The sequence below is a fragment of the Manduca sexta genome, chromosome 28, assembly GCF_014839805.1.
Source record: "Manduca sexta isolate Smith_Timp_Sample1 chromosome 28, JHU_Msex_v1.0, whole genome shotgun sequence".
NCBI classification, from domain to species: domain Eukaryota; kingdom Metazoa; phylum Arthropoda; class Insecta; order Lepidoptera; family Sphingidae; genus Manduca; species Manduca sexta.
Window position 1 is genome coordinate 18,646,025 of NC_051142.1, and position 25,114 is coordinate 18,671,138.

Genomic DNA, 25,114 nt, shown 5'->3' on the forward strand with positions numbered 1-25,114 from the left:
ATTTTAACAGACGCCCGTTTATCAGTTACGGTTTTTAAGGCAAAATGAATTGAGAATACTGAGCGACGTGATTGGAATCCTACACCAAATACATATTTCTTTACATTTTGAGAAGATATGCATAAACCACACGTTTAATTAACGCGAGTAAAGATAACTGTTTTCCAACAATATTCCCGATAAGTAAAATAGTAATGATTATTATACTTCACCTAATAGTAATATTACTTTAATATATTGCTATGAATAAAATTAAAATTGTTACATAAAAGAATAGATAAACATAAAAGAAACAACGTAAAGATGAAATGTAAGATATATTTTTACAATTGGCGGTCTTATGTTTCGAGCAACCTTTGCATGCACGGAAATAGATACATAATCATATTGTTGTTATTGCAAATAATTATTATAATTGATTATCTTAACCACCATTTTTACGGTCATTGATTTTAGTTTGCTGAACCATAGTTATGTTTCTCGATCAAAGAGCATAATAATAAAATAAAATAAAACCAACCAAATAATTGCTGGCTACGCTATCTTATTCCATTTATCATGTATTAAATAAATATCTTAATCTGTAACTTAAATTTTTAGCAAGGAATAGTGCAACATACAAATATAGATCAAACACAACTGGATGTTTGTCACAACAGGTACTGCTTTGTTTAACAATTATTACTTATAAATCAGTTTCAGTTTGTTTGTTTACATTATGGTTTGTTATATTTATATTATGGTAGTTCCTAACCCCTTTCGTATTTGATCTTTTTGGGGCTTGTTTGTCTCTTAATTCTTCGATGTCGATACAAAATTTTCGGTACTAGCATATCACTATTGTAAGGGGCGGAGTCGGCACCATTTTATGCATTAAATGTGCCGCATGTCACGTGACCATATTACCCATCCTCTATACTTCTTTTATCATTGGTTAGAACATAGACTAGTTAGAACTGCGTTCGTAAAAACAATTTTAGTTTTTTAGGTAGGAAATGAATTAGTTGTTTATAAATCGCTAGTTTATTAATTTGAGGGCAATCGTATATTTTTGGAATAAATGAAATAATTTATGAATCTGTATACTTGTATACCTACTATACATGTAGCTGAGGTACTGACGATTGGCCGCAGCGGCAGAGCGAGAATATTGAAACTATATAAAATAAACGATAACTATACAGGCTGTTGCAAAAAATAGTCTTTTTAAAAATCACTTAGTACCGTTGCCGTACTAAATTATGAGATTAACAAAATGATTTTATTTGTTTTTGATCCACTTAGTTACTTTATAAACCATTATAAGTATAGCTTACCACACCAGTGAAGTCAAGACTACGTGTGACTACGGTGTACAAACATTAGACTTTATTTTAGGGGATAAAGGGTGAAAATAAACAAACAAAAATAATTGAAACAAGCACTTTTATTTCATACAATAATCATCATTAATAGCAAAATATACAAACATATAACGTACAGTGGCGGCCACTTTGGTCACTGAGCTACAGCCATGTTACAACATATTTACAAGCGTGGGGTTAGACCCGGCATTACGTAAACAGAGCCATGTTGTATCATTGGTCAATACCGAGTGGGTGCTCGGACAAATGCCTCAAATGAGTTAATAACTGTCACGCATAAAGTGCTGAATCCATTTGGATGAAATTTGACACAAGTATAAAACAACTCGATATTTTTTATCCTGGAAACATAATTCATTAACTTTTCGTAACTTCAAATACGTTTTTGCTAATATGTGTCTAATACAACAGTATTACATTATTAAAATACATTCAGTATGGTCTAAAAAAACTACCTTAATTCAAGGGTAATGTTCAATCCTACAACTTGGCTACACTTACGTAATTACATTCTCATATCCATGACGCCATTTTATTAATATTTAAAATTAAAAAACAGTACAAATAGCTCAACATTAAAAATTCTAAAGTTTGAGAGATTTTTTGATTTAAATACTATATTTATTGAAGTAAATATGGTTGTTGTCTAAAAAAATATTTGTTAATATACAATGCACAAATAAAGCAATTTTATTTATTTAAATGATTTATAAAAATATATTAATACAATATTAAAATCTCTGAAACCTTTTTGCAAACCTTTAATATTAAGATAATAAAATTATAACAAATCGTATACCTTTTTGTCATAAACGTAATGACAAAAATAATGTCTATAGGTCGGTGGGATTGCAATATAGGTGGTATGTGACGTCATAGGATATAACTGAAAACACCACTGTAGTATTCAACTTTACAGAAAAAAAAAATATTATCTAACATAGCTTCTTAATACTTGATAAATTGTTTGATGGATTTTGATAATGCTTGCATTTAGAAAATTCCATGAGGAAGGTTTGCGCATGTCACATTTACTTATCTTAAATAATACAGCGATGGATTCAGAAATGCATATGTCTGATCTAAACCCACATCAAATTTTTACAAAACAATTTTGATTTTTAAAGAGCAAAACATATATAGGTTATAAATGTATTAAATCTTAAAGTATTTATACAGGGTGCAGCCTAAAATGTATTTATTGGTTAACCACTGGTGGAACTGGAACAACATCTGACACCTAAAAAAGTCAAGATTTATTTAGAATACTTGGGACATTTTCACTTGAATGTTAACTATTGGTCTTTCCTAGATTTTTTCTTTAAACAGGGCATGTGAAACTGTGTAAAAAATATCTGTTACAAATTTAGCAAAAATTTACTAATTATAAATATAGTTTAGGCTAAACCTTGTATACGATAGCAGCATGAGATCTGTTAAACTAAAATTAATAATAACCCACCCCACTGTGTTGGGTAAGCATAAATTATACTAATTACATTGTATTACAAAAGAAAAAAAAACATCGAAAATTTTACTTGAACTTTGAATGGGTTATTAAAATTGGTTATTCACAGCAAATTTACAAACATTTACTGCTAGAATGAGTTATAATTTAGTCAATTTAGTTTTTTCTACTGTTTACATGACCCACTTTATTTTGTTGCATAATACTTATTTTTTTTTAGTAATTGAATAACTAAAGGAGCCGGTGGTGTCCCTGAGGCTTGTAATATTTCCATCGACCAAGTCATAAGATGCAAGTCTCATAATGCTCAGCAATTATAACTAAATATCCTTCAAATTACTAAATTGTGTGTTGATTTCTTAATCAACACCGTGTTCTTAACAACTTATAATTTAAACATGTGTAATACACAAAAAGAGGAACAATCATTAAAATAATAAAAATTGACATCATTTTCTGGGATCTGTATGTATCTGGGTGGTATTTATACATGTAAAAATATTAGTAAAAACTTTTTAGTTACCAAAAAGTCTTACTAATGTATATTTGAGACTTATTGTCGAGTGTGAGCTGTTTATCTTCCATTACGAATGGATAAAAATTCACAATTCTAGTGAACTCGATATAATGCCATGTACCTACCCAAATAAATTTAAAAAATATTTTTTTTTTAACACGGCATAGTGGCTACATTTCATGGTAAGGGCAGTAGCGTCTAGATATAATATCAATTGACAAGACGATTATCCCTCGCCCATAGACACCACTACGCCGGCATGTTCGAAAAAATACACCAAGTTTATCTGTAGTGTATTGTAAAGTGGATCTATGGGTCACGTAAATGCTGAGAACTACCAAACAAGATACAAGAACTATAATGTGTCAAAAAATATACGGATAATTACTAAAACCTTATCATTTACATAAATTATGTTTTATTCGATCTTGTTACAATTTTGTGCGGCGACAAGATTTCACGATTTTTGGAAACAGCTATTTCAGAAAAATATGTTAATTAAAAAATTATGAATGAAATAAAAATGTACGATAAACGAGAAAATCTGATCTTATGAAAAAGTTAACAACTATTGAATTGTTTTTGAAAATATTTGAAAGAGTAAATTGTTTAATTTTTTACTTTTACCCAACATACAAATCGCGCAAAATCGTCAACGCACAAAAACTTGTCTTAGAATTATTTTATTATACACCTATACAATAAAAGAGATATTTAAATTGATATATAAATATTACGAACAACTATAGTTAATATATTTTATGAGCTGCCTATATTAACTTTGCGATATTGATTTTGGTGTCTAGTCAAAATTTGATTATTTTTAAAGAATAAGTGCAATGTAAATGACTATAGCTCGTCAGTTGTCATCGCAATGCTGGCCAACATCGCATAGTTTACGTCTACCTTTATGGTACTACCAAGATCTGAATTTAATTTGATGAAATTTCATAAACTTGAAATGAGATATTTTTCTTTCATAGAACACGCAATTCCCGTACTTTAATGTCGGCACATGCATTGTTCCGTAGAAAAAGGGGGGGTACATTTAGATAGACACCAAAATCCATATTCCCAAAAACCTACATCTATGAATCTAAGCTTAATATTATCACATACGGGGAAAATTATGGAAGAATTAATTAGGAGAGTTACTACAGGGGCCGTGTGAGTATCACTTAGGGGCATATTCAGTATGCTGTATTAAAATAGCAAATTAAGTTACTCTTATTGAGGGCAAAGTCTCAAAAATCTTTATAATGAGGGTTGATGCGATATTTCATAAAAAAACAATCTGAAGCAGACAATGCCGCAGTTACGTTAAAATGGACGTTACCGACTTTAAGATAGGGGAAATAAAAAATACTTATGCATAATACTGCAACGGCCCCTACCATTATATCCTCAAATTAAATACTACTATATTTTTATACACGTAAATTCGATAAAAACAAGCACAATACAGATCACATTTAAGGTATATTTAGTATCATTAAAGGCACTTACAGTAACATCCGATGGGGGTACTCAGAGTGCCCCTACTCGCTGTCCCTGACGATATTAAGGGAATAGATTCTTTCCCTTCATAAATGTTTATAAATAATAGAGAGTAAAAACATAGCCCTATTACATATAAACTGTTTCAATCAGTGTTCTAACTATTTTAAATAATGCAAAAACTATATATAGTTATTAAAACTGAATTAATAAGCTTAAACTATATGTAGCTCAAGCTTTCATAATAAAGGAGTCAGGTCCGTACGTCTAGGGTCATAGGGGCACCTAGTTACTGGGTTTCTATCAAAAAAGTCATGTCTATGATGGTTTAAATTAGGATCTAGAGTGCCCCTAATTATCACTTTAACAAAAACAGGAAGCTTTTTAATATCATTTCGATTTAAATAATAGGGGCACTATTGGGACCTGTAATGGACCCTAAGTCATTTAAATGACGAAAAACCACCAAAAGTTAAAGTTTTTGCAACCACACCTTTATAGTTGCAAGTCTGTAATAGTCAAATTAGTAAGTCAGTCGCGTCAGTCACTGAGATTAGTCAAAAATATGAACGAAACCGATATATCAAAATTTACAAGATTATAACTTATATTGTTAATTCGAATAAATATAAGTATACAAAGTGTTATATTGTTATGATTGGTTATGTTAGTAATTTACATTTAATTTGAGCGGCAAAAGTTGTGACGTATATTTCAATCAAACATATTCTTATTGACGAGTGTGACAACAGAACGCTTGACGTCTATAATCGCCACTTAGGTTCATGTCAATCTTAAGTACGACGTATTAACACGTCATTTCAGTAAGACGTGTATGTCCGTCATTTAATCACATAAGTTTGTACGCGATAATTATAAATTTGAGTATGTCTTGCCTGCTTCCATTTTTACTGTTTTTAAAATACTAATTTTGATTGATGCACTGACTAATACTTTACAGTATCAACAGAAACTATTGGTAATTGATGTTCAGATATTATACTGATTTGTTGTCTATTGTTACCATAAACAACAAATCAGATCAATCGGTGCATTACGTTCGTGGAGCAGACACAGACATTCTATCATCTATGCAAGTTGATTTCTTACTTCTTTAAGCTTTCTTCGTTCTTCGCTCGGGTCTTCTGTCTATTCTTATGGGCGATGTGACGGATTGAATCATCTCGGCTATGTGAGAGTCCTTTAGCGGCTTCTGAAGCCTCTTGGCCGACCTCGTGCGGAACTTGGCCGATTCCTGATTCGCTACCATGTTGGGCGTTAATGATTTTATGCATCTGGAAATGAAAAAATATGTTAGCTGGACGATAGGGGGATGAAGCTGAATATTGGTGGGGATATTGATGATTCTATTAAAATTATACTCATTAGTTTAAAATCACAATATATTTTTTCAAGCGCGTGTACCTGGCAGCCTCCTGTAGTTTCCTGGCGAGCAGCTCGTTCTTCATCTTGGCGGCGGCGAGCTCCCTCCGCAGCTGCGACTTGCTCTTGTTGCCCGAGGGGTGCAGCAGCGGGTGTTTGCGCAGCCGAGCCGCCGACGGACGCACCGTCGGGTCCGGGTCCACCATTTTCTGTTACCATTCATTTATATAAGCCAAATACCCAAGATAATAGAGACAGAAACCACATTTTATACCAGATAAATGCTTGATGTTTGTCTTTTAAAGGTTTAAATTACCAAGAAAACTTGCAGAAGTCGACTTCCGTTCTTTTCCGACTCTGACTTCATTTATTACCGTGTAAACAAGTACATACCGACTTCTGACAGTTATGACGCTTATAGGACTTGCATCAAGTAACAAATTATTTATATTTTAAATATTGGTAGTGTTAACGCATCGGCAAGTTCTTGCGAAATTATTGCTGCTAAATTTGCTAGTCAACATAGCATTATACTACGAATATAAGAATAACCTGGTATTTGATATAGAAAACAAATGTTAGTTAGATATAGATATGTTTATGCATCCTGGGACTCTATAATCCGTGATTGCAACTACTTCCAACTTGAGCCAATCTGTAAAAAACAATGTATAATTAATCATTTACCTTCAATAACTGATTGAATTCCCTGGACAAGTTTGGTAAGTCAGGCAGTCTGCCCTCTCTGTAGTCGTGCCACAGCTGCCCGTTCTTGGGCAGCGGACCACCACCTGCCGCTTCGAACAGTGTTAACCCTGGAACAATCATGTGACGTCAACACCGTCTCACTTAAGGCATGGGTAGAAGGCTAACTAGTCAAGATACAAGATCTTTTTACAAAATTTCATTTTAAATAATAAAAAATTGTTGTTACTTCCCCTAATTGATTCTTAAACTTTTATAGTCCGATATATTACGTTGCATAGTTATTCAATTGTTTGTATGAGGAAATGTACTACTGAATTATTACAAGTATTTATTTATTATTTGTTTTATAATGGAAATGATAGATTCTCACCGAAGGCAAATATATCAGCTTTGGTGAGATGTGTGAACTCCTCGTGCAGCACCTCGTTGGGCAGGTACCTGCAGTCACCCTCCTCTACAGACGGTGACGAAATACACGTCACGTGACCGAGGTCGCCTGAGAACAAAAAATACATATCATATTGATCCTGAAATACATTAGAAATACATCGTGACAATACCGAAGTCATAAATATGAATTATAGATGCTGCAATTTGCCAAACAAATAATACACACACACACACACACACACACATGTACAATGTTAATAATTGAAATGAAAAAAAAAATATAAAATCAATCGAAAAATACACATACATATAAATACATTTACAGTACCAGCTAATAATTTTAATCACTATCTTTCAGTTAGGTGTTTTTTACGTTTACTTAGTGTTTGACTCACCGATCTTGTACGTGTGTCCGTTGGCGGGCTCGTCGTCGTCGTATCCGTCGTCGGAGTCGTTGTCGACGGCCGCGTCGCCGGAGCACACGAAGATGTTGCCCGGCTTCACGTCCATGTGCACCAAGTGTCGCGAGTGGATGTAACTGCACACACATCACATTATTGAAACAATTTCAATAAATTTATAAAAAAAAAAATATATGTAAACTTCATAAAGCCCTATCATATTTGTCTACAGTATGAATAAGTCTTCTCGATTAGATAGTACCACTGCCTTACAAACGAAGTGATGAGATAGTTTGCTGTTGCATTATGGTGGTAAGTTTGATATCCCATAACCTTAATAACCATCTATTCATAATCCTTATGTATATTCATTACAGCTGTTAATGCATCTTTGGTGTTTTAAAATTCCAGGATAATATTAATATGTACTCACGCTAAACCATCGGCGATGTGCGCCAGCAGTAACAGCAGTTCGCTCTCTGCAAGCGGGCCCTCCTCCATCTTCTGCTGCAGAGAGCCTCCATCACAATACTCATTCTGGATTATCATGTGGTCGTCCTCCGCCCATGCCGAGTAATATCTGTTTCCAAAAATATTATTGAAAATAAGATCTAATTAGAACAAATGGTCCACATCCGACCCAATTTTTTTCGGGTCATAATTGACCCCGGGTCGAAAACGTCCCAGCACGTACCTGACGACATGCGGATGCTTCCCCAGCGCAGCGTGCGCGTACACCTCCGTGAGGGCGGCGCGCTCTACCGCCGAGCCCGCCACGGGCCGCAGCGACCTCTTCAGTGCGTACACGCAGCCATCCAGCTTGTTCACGCACTTCGTCACGCGCCCAAACTGACCTCGCCCGATCACGCACAACTCGATGAACTCCACATTGTAACGGGATATGTTTGATTCCTATTGGTGTAAAAGGGTGATATTAGTATGTACCATAGATGTCTAAAAGCGGCGATAACCTAGTTGGGTGTGGAACGGACTGCCAAGACGAATGTTCACAGGTTCAAATCCCAAGGGCACACACCTCTGACTTTTCTAAAATCATGTGTGTATTCTTTGTGAATTTATCGTTCACTTTAACGGTGAAGGAAAACATCGTGAGGAAACCTGCATATCTGAGAAGTTCTCTATAGGAACTTTGAAGGTGTGTGAAGTCTACCAATCCACACTAGGCAAGCGTGGTGGACTAAGGCCTAATCCCTCTCAGTAGTAGAGGAGGCCCGTGCTCAGCAGCGGGCAAGTACAGGGCTGATATTATTACTATTATGTCTAAGATAATATGAATAAATAAATTATAAAAGTTGCTTTAAATACGCACCCTAAGCCTTTTGGCCGGCTGTTCAGGCGTGGCGTCCCATGTTGGCGTCTTGGATAATGCACGCTTCTTTTTGTTTAACGCCTGACCTGTATCATGAGAAAATATACAATTTAATAAGCTATTTTGCTTTTATAATATTTTATAATTCTATATAATATTCAGCTTATATCACGCAGGGGCAATGTAGCTTTTCATGACAAAAAAAAATAGTTTTTCAGTATAAATGTAATAACTAACTTGTCAAGTTACTTCCTCATTAAATGCCACTATGTATCACTCACCATCTGGTGTGAAAGGGTTGATGTTGGCCACAGGTCGCTTGGGCACGAGTCGTGACTCGTCGAACTCGTCCGGCGGGAGGCTGCCCAGCGCGCTATCCTCGTCACCAGACGGCGGGTGTAGGTGGTGACTCGAGCCTGACGGTACACCTGCGACAACGATTTTAATTAGTTATTGTTATGAGTGGGTCTATAATGACCCTAGAATTTTTTGAAATTGTGATTGATCTGACAATTGTGACATATTTTCTTTAGAGTAATTTAATTGCGATAACATACACTTTTATAAATCAATGAATTAATAACTTATCATAAGTACAGAAGTGATCAATTTGCCAAACTACAAGGAAACTTGCAAATTTTGATTCTTCAAATTTTTTGGCTTGCAGGATTTGCGGCGACTCATATGCCTATAGAATTATTGAAATATAGAGTAGACCCATCTGAAAGTTCTTGCGCAATATATTACTACGAAAACTTGCTGGTCCAAACTTAGATTTACGATTGTATCAACTTAGTATCAACTGTAGTCATCATTGCTATAAACTAAGTTATAAATGTTTGATTTACCCGTCTGCACGTTGAACTTGGGCGGGAACAGCCTCGTCCTGGTCGGATGGTGCGATGGGGTAGAGCATTTCTCCAGCAAGCTCTTGGGCGTGTGCGGACTGTCGAACAATCTGGAAAAATAATTATTGTTAGCCCTGTGTATATAGTAGTAGATATTGCCGAGGATTGGAGTGCGTCGGGTTCGATTCCCGGCTCGCGTAGTATGTTAGAATAAATAAATATTTGCTTGAAATTAGATTCTATTTGCATTACTTACCTATCCCTAAACATTGTCATTAGTTTTATGATCTGTTAATTTACTTAATATTTGCTTAAAAATATAGTGAAAGTCGCATCGAAATCTGTTTAGCCGTTTTTACGTGCGACGCAAACGAATTACAGTACTGTATTATATGTATAGAATATTGAATGTGTTAGAAACACACCACGCTATCTAATTCAAACACGGCATCTATGACGAAAGTTTGAAATATAGCATCGTTCATTCAATTCACAAAAAAAGCGTTACCTTGCTACTATTTACTCACAAAACGTGAAAAAAAAAACATCATTATGCGATACAAATTCACGAGAACTTGCCAAAACATCTTTTTAGCTCAGGTGATGGGAAAAAAAACTCGCACCAAACAAATTTAGACTGTATCATATAAATTTAAAGTTCAGAATGGTTGGTAAACATTTTTTTGTGGTTTTTTCGTGGGTGTTGCATTTTTTGCCACCCGGCAGATGTCAGAATCATATGTTCGCCTCTATTGTGTTCTGATAACTGTATTTCAACGGATTTTCAACCGAAAATTCATGATAGAAAGTGGAGACGATTTTGGAAGTGACGTAGTGATCATCCGATAAATGACGTAGCTTTGAACACTGTGTAAGCGAGCTCTCAATATTTGTCTTAGCTAATGCGTCATATTTATTTTTAATGATAAAAGATTACAAAACAGCCTGTTTTACAATGATAACGTATGACTAATTGCAACGTTGTTTTTCAAATTCACAGGATATTCGGCGAATCTCGCAGTGAAAAAGTCAGTTCTACAGACATAAATAGCACGTAGTATATATTATAAAGGTTTTTATGACGTTATTTCAAGCCTTAATCGTTATAGAGGTTGGCAAGTTGTAGCTACGATTAGTTAAACTTTCTGTAGGCGCACCATGGAAGAGCATGTCGCAATACCGGCTGATGGAAGACACTGATCATTAACGACATCTGGATTGCACAAAACATATTTTGGGTACTCGAGGATATAATTCTGGAGTGCTCCAGCATAAAATCTCATGCCACCACTGCACTTACCTACTAGTTTTAGCAATAAGTGGGTAAGAATTAGGTATTATGCGACCGAATGAACCAAAATGATGAATTTATCAATAATTTAATTACTGAAAACTTTTGAATAAATATCACTAATTTGTAAACGTATTTTCGCCGTCAAGCAGCGGTGTGCGTTTATATTCGTGTTTCGGTTTTATAGGAATCGTCGCCGGCGGAATGAATAGACCTGATGAAGCTCAACTCCAAATGTCTCAGAATGTCAAGTATTTATTTGCAATTCAAAGTTTTGGATTCTCATATTTGTTAGCAGGCAAGGCGGTGACCATCAGACTTGCACGTCACGTATTTATAAAAAAACTTATAGAAAAATAACAGTATTAACCATAAACAAAACGAGTTCTAAACTGGGTGATGGGAACCGATTCGTGTTGCAACCTGTTTAGACGCGCTGGCGAGTGCCCAAAACATGACGCATCACGACTGCCTTGTCAACATCCTGCTCTTATCAAAATATTGCCTACAGTATAGAATAGTCTATAGATTCTATTAAACAATGATACTTATATTTTTGTCAAAAAATATTTTCAAATATGATCAGCTTGATTTTTTCTTAGAACACAAGACCTTTTTACATGAATTTGATTCGATCAGCAGCAATAATTCATGCATAGAATTTTACTAGTTTCACAAAAAAATTAATAGTTTATTCCAATAATAGTACCCTAATAATTTTGTTCAGTAAGTATAGGTACTTAGCCTTCAATAGTCATGAATTCAATAAACAACTAATTAAAAACAAAATGACATGTGGCATCTCTGCACTAAACGGACCACGTCGCCTATGACATGGTTAGCCTCTCGCGAAGCTGATGGCCTCTATAACGAAAACAGGTTTACAATGAAAGTGCCACTTTGTGTGCACAAAATACAAATGACACTTTACTCAGATTGGCCATTTGTGTCCAGTTTGGCCCAAATACATGCACAAACATGTTCAAACTTGATTTTGGATTTAAACCAGTTTATTGTTAACACTAAACTGTATTTATTATGATTTTTTATGTACTTATGTCTATATAAATACAAAGATTTTTTTTCTATATTTACTATTGAATGATAAAAGGTTTAGTATGCTTGTTAAGCTCCTAAATGAACACCTAACATCATCTAGAACTTTGCTTATAGTGGCATATTCATTAAGAAATGAATGAAACAATATCCACATTTAGTATTAAAAATATTTTACAACAAAGGTAAAAATAACATACTGTACGATTATGTTATTGTTTTTTAAAAATACAGTTAACATGCAGTTATTTGGAGCATCTAAACAATTTATATAAGGCACTGCTATGTGCTCATCATTTTAAAACATTACATGTTAATCCCTTATCGCCCAGTAAATTCACTTTAATTTATTTATTTATTATTTATTTATTATAAAGTTGCATCAACTAAGTAACATCATCAAACCTTAACAATAGCATAGATTACAACAGCTTTTTGTTCAAATGCTACTTATACAATTATAGATGCAAACGACAATTCAAATTATAAGTAACAAAGCATTATTACAATTAAATAAAATGAAACAAAATCTTAAAATTAAGCTATACTACAACAAATATAAATAGAAAGAAAAAAATAAACAAACAAAACGAACAAAAATACACTATTAAATTAAATTATGCCATAATCTATATAAATTACCTTTTTAACATTGTTTTTAAATCTATAAAGGGGATCAGAAAAGATATCAATATAATAAGGTTTACGAGGATGGACCGATTCATTGTCCTCGTCATTTGCTACGTTAGCGGGTATTATTGACAAATTATGAATTTTGTTATACGCTTTCAGGAGTCTGTTTAATGGAGAATAAAAACCTAAATTAGAACGAGCTTTTATAATACCTTTGAAAGTAGAATAAGCAGCACACTGCTGCTAGGCAGAATTATAGTCAAATGATTTAGTAGATTTAGCACAATTCAGAGTAAATATCAATTCACTGTATCTGTCGGTAAGTGCAGTGGTGGCAACATTTTGTGGTGAACCCTAACAAATATTGGTTGGGCAAGCTGTTATTTATGTTGGAATATTTTGTTTGCAGTCTAAATGTCATAGGAAGATAAAATTAATAAAATTTGTGTGATCTACAAATATTTGTAAGTAGTGGTTGACAGAGCAACATTTGTTGAGCTTCTGATACCTACATAAATCTTTATTTGAATGTGGCTTTCCCATGTAGATAATTAAATATGTAATAAACCTTGATCTTAGTGATTAATATTGTTGAATTACATAACCTACCTACTTATCTGTGGGAATAAACCTAAAAATATGATTCATTGGTGTCTCATATACAATACATGTGGTTTTGAAATTGGTAACACTTTTTCAATTGTTCATAAAGCTTAAGCAATATCCTTTCCATACATGAATGATTATCACAATAAAAACCAGATTTCCTAAATTGTTAAATTAATTAAATACAGAAGCTAATAGGATATAAATGACATTTGAAGAGACAGATGTAAACAGTTTAGTCTTAACAGAGACATTAATGGTTGACAAATCATTTGATATACTCTCAATAGGGTAGCAGAATTATGAGCAACAAGCAAACTGCCACTCAATGGACTAGAGATATTACTTCAATGCACAAACTTAGTAATACAAGAATTATTTTTACATTTTGAGAAAATACAAACAGACTTGATAGTAAAAGTAAGAAACTGACATTATTGTTCTCATGTACAATTAATATTAATAATATATTGAGAAAATTTCTTATGTTTATGCGAATGTTAGTTTAATTTTTATATGTTTTTTAAAGACTCAAAAACAACTTATCCAGTTTTGAAAAATGTTCACTATACAAAACTACATTTGCCACGAGAGCTTCAGGCTACTTTTATTTCTGGGAATGGACATGACTCCAAATAAGATTTTAAAATTAAAACTATAAAAATTTTATTTTACATCTACTAATATTGGTCAAAGTTTAGATAGAAAAGAAAAAAATACATGTGGTTTTTTGCTAATACAATGACATATAAAAGGCATACAATGGCTGGTAGAGTGCAAGACAGGCAATGTATGTGCAGTATCGCTTGAAGAAATATGTTAAACTAACAGAAAAGAAAGCATGGCCTTGTTTATACATTTTTGATTGATACTGCAATCACAAATAACTTGTCTATATCAATCTTACTGACATAATGGTAAATAAATTTCTTCTTGGTGTAAGAATATAGTTTAAGCAACCGGTACCCAATTCTAGCAGATATTACAGAAACTTTACAATGTATGCTTTCAACTATTTAAAGACATTTTGAATAGAAATATATGACAGGATTAATTGGAAGTTGTGTTGAATCTAGGAATTAGATTCATATCAAAGATTTCCAAGTTTGATTTCTATGGTGATCATGTATCTATTACTGGAATTATTTCTATGGTTGCTCCTTCATATTAAAATAAGTAATTGTAAAGACATTTGTGGTACTTATGTTAAATATAAAACAGGAATATTTTCTTCCCTACAACAACCATTGTTGCCAAAATGACAATACAGCACCTGTTTCAACTACAATACAAGCAAAATCAACTTGCATATTCCTATTATTATGCTAAAATTTGTGTTGGAAAGCAAAAAGTTATAGTTACATGAAAAGTAAAAAAACACATTTTTATTAATCCACATTTTGTTTGTAAACAAAATAATTTCAGTTTTAAAAAAGTAATGTTGAATCACATTGACAACCATTGTTTCAATTAGAAAAAGTTATACTTTTATACGAAAACATGGTTTCATGTAGTTTTACCATTGAAATCATTTGACCTCGTCTTATAACAGTAATTAAGGGCCGTAAAATGACCATTAAGCGTACCTAGCAACAGAGACCGTTGTATCTCAATGACTTTCCATCGTTTCGTGGTATTATATAATACGAGAATGTTCTAAAACATAAGCAAAATAATAGAAAGTGATGTCATGTTTTTGTATTAAATATGCAAACTTTAAGATTATAATGTGTCAAACGACTTTCAAAAGGGCTTTAGGGAGATGCATGGTGTTTTTTTTTTACCCAGAGTAATGTAGGAAGCCTAGGACTTACCTCAAAGCCCTAACCCGTTTATAAGGGGGGCTCAGTGACGCAGGCGCCGGGGATGCATTTCTATTGCCATCATCGTCATCCAAACTACTAAAGTCCAGCTTCCTAGGCACAATGGAAGCCGGTATAGGGCTTAAATTGTCCGAAAATATGTTAAAAGGGTCTGTCATTTCACATGAAGTTTCAACAGACAGTTCTGATGAATTATGCTTGTTGTTGAACCCAGTTTTCATTCTATAACACTCCGTCATGTCTATAAGCTCATTTGAAACACTTTAAAACAAAAATATCACAAGAGAAATCACTTAATTTCGTTATTAATCGTTCACAAAGCACTTTCACGAATTTCAATCAACGTTATGGCGGATGACGCATAGCACCTGTTTAATCGCTCAACCAATCACAGCGTAGTGTATGACCGGTGAGATGAAAATTCAAATTTGATTGGCTGGGGTTATTTTTTTTAAATAACGATGTCGCTTCTCCGTCTCTTATTGGGTACCATAAAGACGCGTTCTAGAAAAAGATGCGTTCCTAAAAATATGGCTAACAAAGCTTTAAAAGTTTATAATAACTAGAATACTTACTAAGTAAATAAAATAAAATGTGTATTTGTTATTTGGATATTTTTATTTATTGATGTATCATTATAATATGAAAATAATTAGTTGATAACGGATATCTATATTTGGTCACTCACAAAATTACACATAATTTTATTTTTATAAAATTAAAAATATTATATCTAGCGCGTTTTAAAATTATTCAGAACTGAGACAATTATATTATATCGTTTGATTATAAAAACATCACAAAAAGTGTGATTTACTTACTTACGTTTATAAAATACAGATGTCGCTATGTTGACATTAATTGTAAATTGACTACTCGCCGCTAGAGGACACTAGTAATTATGTAACGGGTTCACTAACTATTAGACTCGCTTTTGCACGCAAGATGTCACTACATAATAGAGTCCTGTAATATTTATTAAGAGTTTTCTTAAAGTTTAAAAATAATGTTGTTGGATACCAATAAATTCAATGATTCTATTATAATTTTATGCTATAGTTTTTAATTTTCTATAAATGCGTTCTACCCCATTGAAACATTTAAATAAATTAAATACAGAAACCAAAGCGTAAAGTTTCGTATTACTTAATACTAAAAGTACATTCATAAATAAAACGGTATAAATAAAATTATGACAAATCATAATGCGCGTGAAAAATCGTAGCGTGACCAATTGCGCCAAAGATGGCAGCACGCGCCCAATGACAGTTTCACGATATTTAAATAAATCTAAAACACATTTGCGAGGGTTCATTTTGTTTTATTCGATTCTTTGTTGAAAACATTGTGAATAATCCGCTGGTTTTAAATAGGGCTGTTGGGCTGTATCCGAGAAGTGTGCGAAATCTTCACTGTGAATCGGGGGTCGTGAGTCTGATTTCTGTGGTGACATATATTTATGACCTATTCACGTTAGTGAGAGTTAGACATCCTTATTACTTATTTTTTTTTTTTATTTTATCTTGGTTGAAATTCGACTGTGTGTATAAATAAAAAAATATGGGCAAGCAGAAAACGCTTTTCTAAAAGGTGCGCAATTCTTTTACCGGACTAAGAAAAAGCAAGGCCTCTAAAGAAAAATATCCTCGAACTGATAAACGTTAAATTTTCTTGAGCGTTTTAATTAACTGTTTAAAAATGTCTCCCCAACACCCAACAGACAATGGTTTGAGTCTGAGCATTAAAAATGACCAGCAGGATTAAGTGTCGTCTCTCTTTTAACCTGCGACGCAAAAATTGGTATGTTATACATTAAGTGTGTCTATATTTGTATGTCTGTAGCATCATGGCTTCCAAACGAATTTGAAGCCGGTTATGAAACAGTTTTTTTTTGTTGTTTGTATAATTTAGGGAGATCTATTTGGGCATTTGAAGGTCATCAGCTCTTTTCGTATTTTTGAAGGCCCGATTGATTTAAAATATGCTATACAATTACTTGGGTGGTATTTCTAAGAAATGGCAACCTTGAGCTGATGCTGCGGCATCATGTAGTCTGCAGGATATCCAACTCCTCAGCTTCTTGCAGTAGATATAGCGCGTTTGGGCTCATAAGAATCATCTTAACGAGTAGGTGTTAGTAATGATCGAAGCCCATTGTGGAGAAAATAGTAATTTAAAAAGATTTAAATAAAAATTAAATTAAAAATTTAAAAAACTTCTAACTCAAAATATCCTCTAAAAACTTTAAAATAAAATTTGTTTGTTGAGTGAGTATATTATCTAGTAATATTTTGACCCAAAGGACGTTCCGGCGGACGTACGGACCGGGGGATGACAATACTTCTATAGAGGTCTCCAGATACGACGACGTTTGGGTCAAAATATTACTATAGTTTGTTCAGAAAGAGAACCGTCGTGGCCGAAAAGTGAACTAACTTTCGAATTTTACATAGCAACCCTTCCCCGCCATTGGGTAAATGTTAAACTCATTTGTAATGTCGTATTGCCTTGTTATAAACGATCTTGCGTGTTGTTTTTAAGGTTTTTTGTATAGAAACATACTAGGATTGTACAAAAGAGGTAATTAAGAACAGTAGCGACCTCAAATCCCACGACGGTTCTGTTTCTGAACAGACTATAGGTACTTATAATATACTCAAAAGACAAATTACACATTTTCATAGGTTCTTTATAGCGAGGATTAGTAGATCTATAATTTATTAAACTATAGCTATTTAGGTACCTAAAAATATATCCTAAATTGTACAGATATTTTACTAATTTCATCACGCTAACCCCACGCAGCCCAGACAGGGCAATTATAACTAATCTCGGCAATAAACACAGGGGTTGAAAAGTTATTTTGACAACCCCTTTGGCCAACTGTCCTTAACTAATTTGGATTCGGTAAATAAAATAATTTGAATATAAACGCTATGGGGTGCGGGCTGCGGGGTTCATTCGTCTTGCACTATTTGTTGCATACAAATGGTAATAATAGTATTTTTTGAATCTTACTTATTACTAATATGAGTGTGAAAGTTAGAAATTATTGAAATAAATGCACAAACTATTGAATGGATTAGGTCAAAAATTAACCCGCAGTAACATATATTCAATCATTATATTTAATTTGTGTTCAAACAGCTAATTAATTGTGGAAACATAATTGAGCCATGACTATATTGGTTTATTTTATGTTTTCATTATTGCTTGTATGTTTCCCTTAACACCAATCAATATACTAGAATTTAAATTCTTTTTATTTAAAAAAGTACACAACGTTTTTAGTCATGGGAGCGTAGACTACACACTCACGGGTTTCTGAAGGGGTAGACAGAGACGCAACTGGTACACCCACTTTCCGTCGTGTGTATTCCGTCTCATGATCTATTATCTAAACAATGGAGTTAAGTGTAATTGCAGTGGCTGACATTTTTCAAAATGGAACCCGACACAACATAAAGGTACTAATATGCATAAATGTCGTCTTTAAATCGTAATGAAAATTAGATTTCACATATATTACGGGAATTAGAGGGAATAGAGGGAAGCCGACAGGAATCGGGTAACATGACCTATTCCCGGTAAGTTGTAGTAAGTGAAGCGATTGCAGCGACATCAATATTGCTGCCGCGCGGCTAATCTGAAGACGCCCTTATTTATAATCCTTTGTTTAATGTTTATGGCAACATTGGCGAAGCGTCCATACAATCAGATTCCTACCGGCTTCCCTTTTGGGTTTATTTAAGTTTGTTTTAGTTTTTTTTTCTGTTCAATTGGCCGCGAATTGTTTTTTCTTTGGGGATACCTTTTAAAAAATTTCAGCCTTCCCCACTGATGGTAAGTGGAGATATCAAGTCACCTTCCCCTAAGATTTAACAATGTCCAGAACTTTGGTTTAACAATTGACGATTTCTTTTGACAGGAAAACTGTTTGGTAACAGAAAGAGTTGGTGATACGTCATAAGCGGACTGTGGCATACGGGAAACCTTCTACTAGAATTATAAATTATTTAAACGAATGCATTGTTATGGCAAGCTTGCAACCGTCGCGTCGGGCGCTCTGAACTAATAGACAATTAAGGATTAACTTGCACTAAAGTAGTTGTAATATATTTCCTTTGCCTCAAATCTCATGTTATGTATTTTATGTTCAAATTTAGAAAATATTGTTAATTTCACTAAATTCTAAATTCAAAAAGTGACGCCAGTGTTATAAATACGAACAGTAATCTACTTCAACACTGAACCAATGTTAAGGCGATACCTCAAGGTCCATTTTCATACATTTTGTTTCGGCTTTAATCTGGGTAACTAAACAAGTATTGGCAAGTAAAGAATTTAAATTCACGTCTAGTTAGTGATTAGTTCTCGCAGTTGAAAGAAAAATGAAAAAATAATTAATAATCATGGATATTTCTGCCTTTAAAATTTCGTCATATTAAATTTTAGTTACCCAGATTAAAGCCGAAACAAAATGTATGAAAATGGACCTTGAGGTATCGCCTTAAGACAATATGCTTTAATGAGCGACTTGACCTACTGAATCTCATCCCTTATTCATAACGTTGATTACTTATTACCTTTTTCTTTAGCATTTTTCTTATACATTCACAAACCAATTTCAACTTAATATTACGTATTTAAAGTCTATATTACATCGTTATAGATTTGGTATTTACAGCTTTATAGTTGTAAGTAAAGTGACCAATAACGTACCGGGGGTGTGGCTAATTTCAAAATTGGAACGCTACTTTTTTTTTCTTGAGGCGCGAATGTCGTTTCTTTTCGCGTTCGCGTTCTAGCCAGTGCCGTCCCAGACTTCAAAGGGACAGGATGCTTATTTGGCCATAAATGTAGTATATGCAAATTGAATGAACATGTTGGCTGGAAATTTGAATACTATTACAATACTGTCTCAAAAATATTTTTTTAAGGTTGTTAATAGATTTTTTAATAAATAAGTTTGTACCGTAAAAAATCTCGCATTGTTTTATGATGTTAGTCACTATTTCTTTTTTTAGCAATTTCGTTTGCAAGGAAAACCATAAATTAAAGTATCCCAAATTTAAAAAATAGAAGCATTTTTTCATTTTTTGTTATTCCATTACGTTAATTAACAATCATAACAGAAATACATCTGATTTTGTTTAAATTATTCATTATGTAATCATAGAAAGGTATCCATAAACATTTAAATAAAAACAAAATTAATTACATAAAGATAATTAAGAGTAACAAAAATAAGTAACACACATTTTTCTCTCCTTTATGAATTCCAAGTACCTAAATTACGAATTTTTAATCACATAATTACATCTGTAAAACAATACCACAGCGTAGAGCTCGCTACGAGCTACGACAACCTACGACACTCCGTGCTACGCCGTAGCGCTACTAACAACAAAATAGTTACGAGATTTTGGTTTAATTGTTTTTATTACTTATAAAAAGATTTTGACACTTGTGTTAATATGTTTTAAAAGTAATAAAAATGCTTAACTTGACGGGTAAGTTAATAAGGTTATGTAATTCAAAGAAAAATTACATTAATAAGTACTTCGAACATTCTTGAAAATACTAGCATCATAGGTCAAAAGATATTAAATAAATATAAGAAACAATCACAATTCATAATAATGAAAAGCAATTTATATCATGAAAGCAAATAAGTCTTCGGCGCATACTCTTGTATCGAGCTCACAAAGCGAGTCAATAAATTTTATATAACATATAAAAAATACCCACATATTACCTTTTAACCCCGGAATAGCACACATAGGCACTGACCGCTAACAATGACAAATTTAAAATACCGTTACAATGTTAGATTTCACCACTAAAGTCTACAGAAGAAGAGCTAGCAAGACTGCAAACCTAACTTTGTAAGTGGGTAACATGACCACTTTAAAAAGAACCATGACGTCTCAAAACGGCGATTTGAAAAACTGCCGTTCGTCTCTCGACATGGGTCAATAAAAACTGGCCGTATAACAATAGATGCGAAAAAGCCAGCCCGAAGCCCGCCCCTTTGTGAAACCACTCCCTTATTCAGTCGATGCTCAACCACCGTGGGGGATGCACGTTCACTCTCCGATTTACGCGATCGCAAATTTCAAATTTCGAATCCAGCTGACATCTGTCAAGTGCAGTTTTAAAAGTATTTCTTTTGTTTGCTATACAGGCAAAGGTATTCAAATAATGACATAACGGTTAAAATTATGTACCCAACGGATAATTTGAAAAATGGACAATTGAAATTTGTGCAAAAATTAGACCACAACATTATGTTGAAGACTATACAGAATTTGTGCTACAATAAAAATACGAATTTTAACATGACCTCGCCGTTTTTAGTTGATAACATTCTCCATCAGCAGAAGAATGATTTCCAGAACCAGTACCTGAATCAGCAGCTGGAGAATTACGTCATCCGTCAGAACTATTCCAGGGAGAATTCACCAGAAGTAGACGAGACTAAACTGGCCGAAACCGAAGACGAGAACCAATGCGTCGAAGAATCTAAGATCGAGGACGAAGATTCCAAAAGCCGCGACGATGACTTCACACCAGTTAAAAACGAAAGTTATTTTAACAATGATTTCTATAATCAAGAAGGTAGAAGTGATAAAGACGTTCTTAATATACCGAATTTGGTGAGGAGGTGTCAAATTTGTGGCTTGGACTGTCCTCCGTTCGCCTGCAGGAAGTCCGGGATACGAAGGTTAGAAGAACTCGAGAAGAGGTTCAATTTGGGAGGGTACCAGGAGAACTCTGGCGATGAGGCGGAGAAGGAGGGAAAGACGTTCAACACGGACGAAATGGTTAGGAATTGTGAGGATTTTAATGAGCAAAAGAAGCCTCTTTTGAAGTTCAGCGTCAGCGCCATTTTGGGAGATCGAGAAGACAGTATCGGGAAAAACACTAATATTGGAGGTAAGTTGGGTTTCTACAAATAAGTATTTTTATTGGATCTTGATGAGAATCTTGAACCGTCGTCTCATAGGCTCGGCATTTATTGCGTCATGGAGGCTCTCACGAGAAAAGAGCCCACTTAGATGCTTTCTTAAAAATCCACCCCGGCGGATGAAGGAGTCAGTATTTAACATGACAAAGAGCTTTTGGTGGTCTAATGGGAAAATAAACATCATTCCTCATATATTCAGGAATTGAGTTATAGTGGTAGTTTTTCTTTCTTTTAACATGAACATAATGTATAGTTATGACATGTCCTTCTTCAAACGAGGTTAATTTTTAAAAAAGGTTTTCACGGTAGAACTCACGGTGAACGGTGCAAAGAACACCGCCGGAAGTTATTGTTTTGCCCTTACATTTCGTGTCATCAACGAGTTTGTAAAGTTTATTTTTCCTGCCTGTCTGTCTTTTTTTTCCCAAATGTATTTTTCCTTATATTAAGATTTGTTAGGGTTGTTGTTCTCATGGGCACTGGTTATCATCATTTAAAGATCTAGGGAAATATAAGAGATATATGCCACAAGATATATGTGACATTTTCCGAAAGGGATACCCGACACAACATGTAGATTAGGTACTAATATGCATATAAGCAGTGATAGCCTAGTTGGGTGTAGAACGGACTGCCAAGACGAATGTCCGCAGGTTCAAATCCCAAGGGTACACACCTCTGACTTTTCTAAAATCATGTGTGTATTCTTTGTGAATTTATCGTTCGCTTTAACGGTGAAGGAAAACATCGTGAGGAAACCTGCACATCTGAGAAGTTCTCTGTAGGAATTTCAAAAGTGTGTGAAGTCTACCAATCCGCACTAGGCCAGCGTGGTGGACTAAGGCCTAATCCCTCTCAGTAGTAGAGGAGGCCCGTGCCCAGCAGTGAGCAAGTATATAATACAGGGCTGATATTATTATATGTATATATGCATAAATGCAGTTTGAAAATCTCTCCAATGATATTTAATTTTTATTGGTGGTAGGTCTCTCGTGTGTGAGAATTCATCTGCGTAGGCACCACCGCAATGCCTATTTCTGCCGCCAAGCAGCAGTGTGTAGTCACTGTTGTGTTCCGGTTTGAAGGACATTGTAGCCAGTATAACTACTGGATATAATAAGACTGAACATCTCATGTCTCAGGATGGCGAGCGCAGTGGAACACCAAGCAATATTTTGTAATTCAAGGTGTTGGATGGTGTTTCTGCTGTTTGTTGCCGGTCGGGCAACAAACAGCAGAAACACCATCCAACACCTTGAAGTTGCCCGGTGCCGGGCAAGGCGGCAAGCTTGTATCATCATTCAAAGCAATAAAAAAAACATAAGTAACGAAGGGGAAGTGAAGGAAGGCGTGATGAACTCAATAACTTACGAACGGAATTTCATATGATTTTCACCAAAAGATAGCGTGATTCAAGTGGAAGGTTTCTGTGTATAACTCATTTATGTTTTGTTTGACAGAAAAAAATGTATATGCTCTTAAAATTAAATTCTTTTTCGGATTTTAATATTTTAGTTTTCTCCCAACGTTTCGAAGACTTTGCAGCCTTCATGGCAGACGAGCAACACCTCAGTCCCCCCGTGACTACGCGTAAACATAATAAATCATTATGTATATGCTCTGCTACCCGTGCCAAGCTGGAGCAAGTCGCTAGTTATTTATAATTTAAAATATCTAATATTAACATTTAATATGGACAGCCGTCGCGTTTAGCATCTGGAGAGCGACGGGCTTACATATTTAAATGAACTTTAATCAAACATAGTAAGACAGTTTGGTCTAGCGGAATGTAGACTAAGACATCATAGGTTTTATTGCCAAAATGGGCAAGGCTTGTTTTAAATATGATTATTCCGGCATTATGTGTAGATTAGGTAGCTACAAAAACTAAACCAAAATAACCACATGCTTCTATACTGCGGTGCTAAACTCAAAAGCGGAATCTCAAAAAAAAAACAAAGTTTAAATTTTTATGTCGTTAGATAGCTTAAAGAAATACACATCCAATGAAGTTACCTAAATAACGGTATCTTGTTTAGAACTTCTTAAAAAAACTTAAAAGAGTTTCTCTATGTCAGTTTTACATACAAAACTATATTTACCAAACTTCGATTATCTCGAAATAAGGTTTCCCTGATACACCGCTTTTGCGCTTAGCACGGTAGTATATGCGTGTAAGTGTGATATGTCAGCATAATATCGGAGTAAGTACATGCTAATAATTATGTTGCGTCAATTTAACATCGGAGTGGGATAACGGAAATTATAAAAAGTATTTGAGACAAAAATGGTAAAGGTACCTAGCAGTTTCAATAGCACCACTTTATTCACAAACAATACTGTGAGGCCATGCAAAGGAGGAGGAATGCGAACGGTCGGCAATTTCATAGTACTTTTTTTTACATTACTTGCTAGATAAAACAATCGTACAGCCAACTAGGTTTGTATCCAAGACGCATTTCTTAAATCGGTAATACTAAAGAAATAGAAAATATTGGAATTACATATCTAATCGAAAAATCATTCGCTAGATATTCGTCATATATTTTAACGTTGCCATAACGATTGCAGGATGGCATCTTGGCTAACAGCCCGTGAAGTGAAGTCGTATCTCAATATTGTCCAATCGCAGCCCTCGTTCTATGTCTACGCACTGCGAAGTGTTTGCGCAAAAAGCATTAAATAATAAGACAACTAAAAACTAACAAGCTATATATCATACCATTAAATAAACTATTTTTCAAATTTTATAGAATTTTTATATTATGATTTTCGCCCGACGTTTCGAAGACTACAGCCTTCATGGCCATGCGGCGGTAAAAGTTTTAT

At 34.2% G+C, this 25,114-nt stretch overlaps 2 protein-coding genes across 2 annotated transcripts in view; one reads left to right on the top strand and one right to left on the bottom strand.

Annotated features, from left to right (window-relative positions):
- Positions 1 to 15,698, bottom strand: part of LOC115446421 (SID1 transmembrane family member 1) — a 37,736-nt gene extending 22,038 nt beyond the window's left edge. Inside the window, exons 1-12 of the mRNA XM_037444316.1 lie at positions 15,307 to 15,698; positions 9,907 to 10,016; positions 9,340 to 9,486; positions 9,059 to 9,144; positions 8,423 to 8,640; positions 8,162 to 8,308; positions 7,723 to 7,865; positions 7,308 to 7,433; positions 6,917 to 7,044; positions 6,272 to 6,438; positions 6,058 to 6,141; positions 755 to 791 (exon numbers count right to left, since the gene is read on the bottom strand). Coding sequence (XP_037300213.1) covers positions 755 to 791; positions 6,058 to 6,141; positions 6,272 to 6,438; positions 6,917 to 7,044; positions 7,308 to 7,433; positions 7,723 to 7,865; positions 8,162 to 8,308; positions 8,423 to 8,640; positions 9,059 to 9,144; positions 9,340 to 9,486; positions 9,907 to 10,016; positions 15,307 to 15,554 — 1,641 coding nt within the window. The 5' untranslated portion in view covers positions 15,555 to 15,698. The remainder of the gene's footprint in view (positions 1 to 754; positions 792 to 6,057; positions 6,142 to 6,271; positions 6,439 to 6,916; positions 7,045 to 7,307; positions 7,434 to 7,722; positions 7,866 to 8,161; positions 8,309 to 8,422; positions 8,641 to 9,058; positions 9,145 to 9,339; positions 9,487 to 9,906; positions 10,017 to 15,306) is intronic.
- Positions 15,699 to 21,425: 5,727 nt separating this feature from the next.
- LOC115446402 overlaps positions 21,426 to 25,114 on the top strand; it is a 29,650-nt gene continuing 25,961 nt past the window's right edge. The window contains exon 1 of the mRNA XM_030173053.2: positions 21,426 to 22,254. Coding sequence (XP_030028913.2) covers positions 21,540 to 22,254 — 715 coding nt within the window. The 5' untranslated portion in view covers positions 21,426 to 21,539. The remainder of the gene's footprint in view (positions 22,255 to 25,114) is intronic.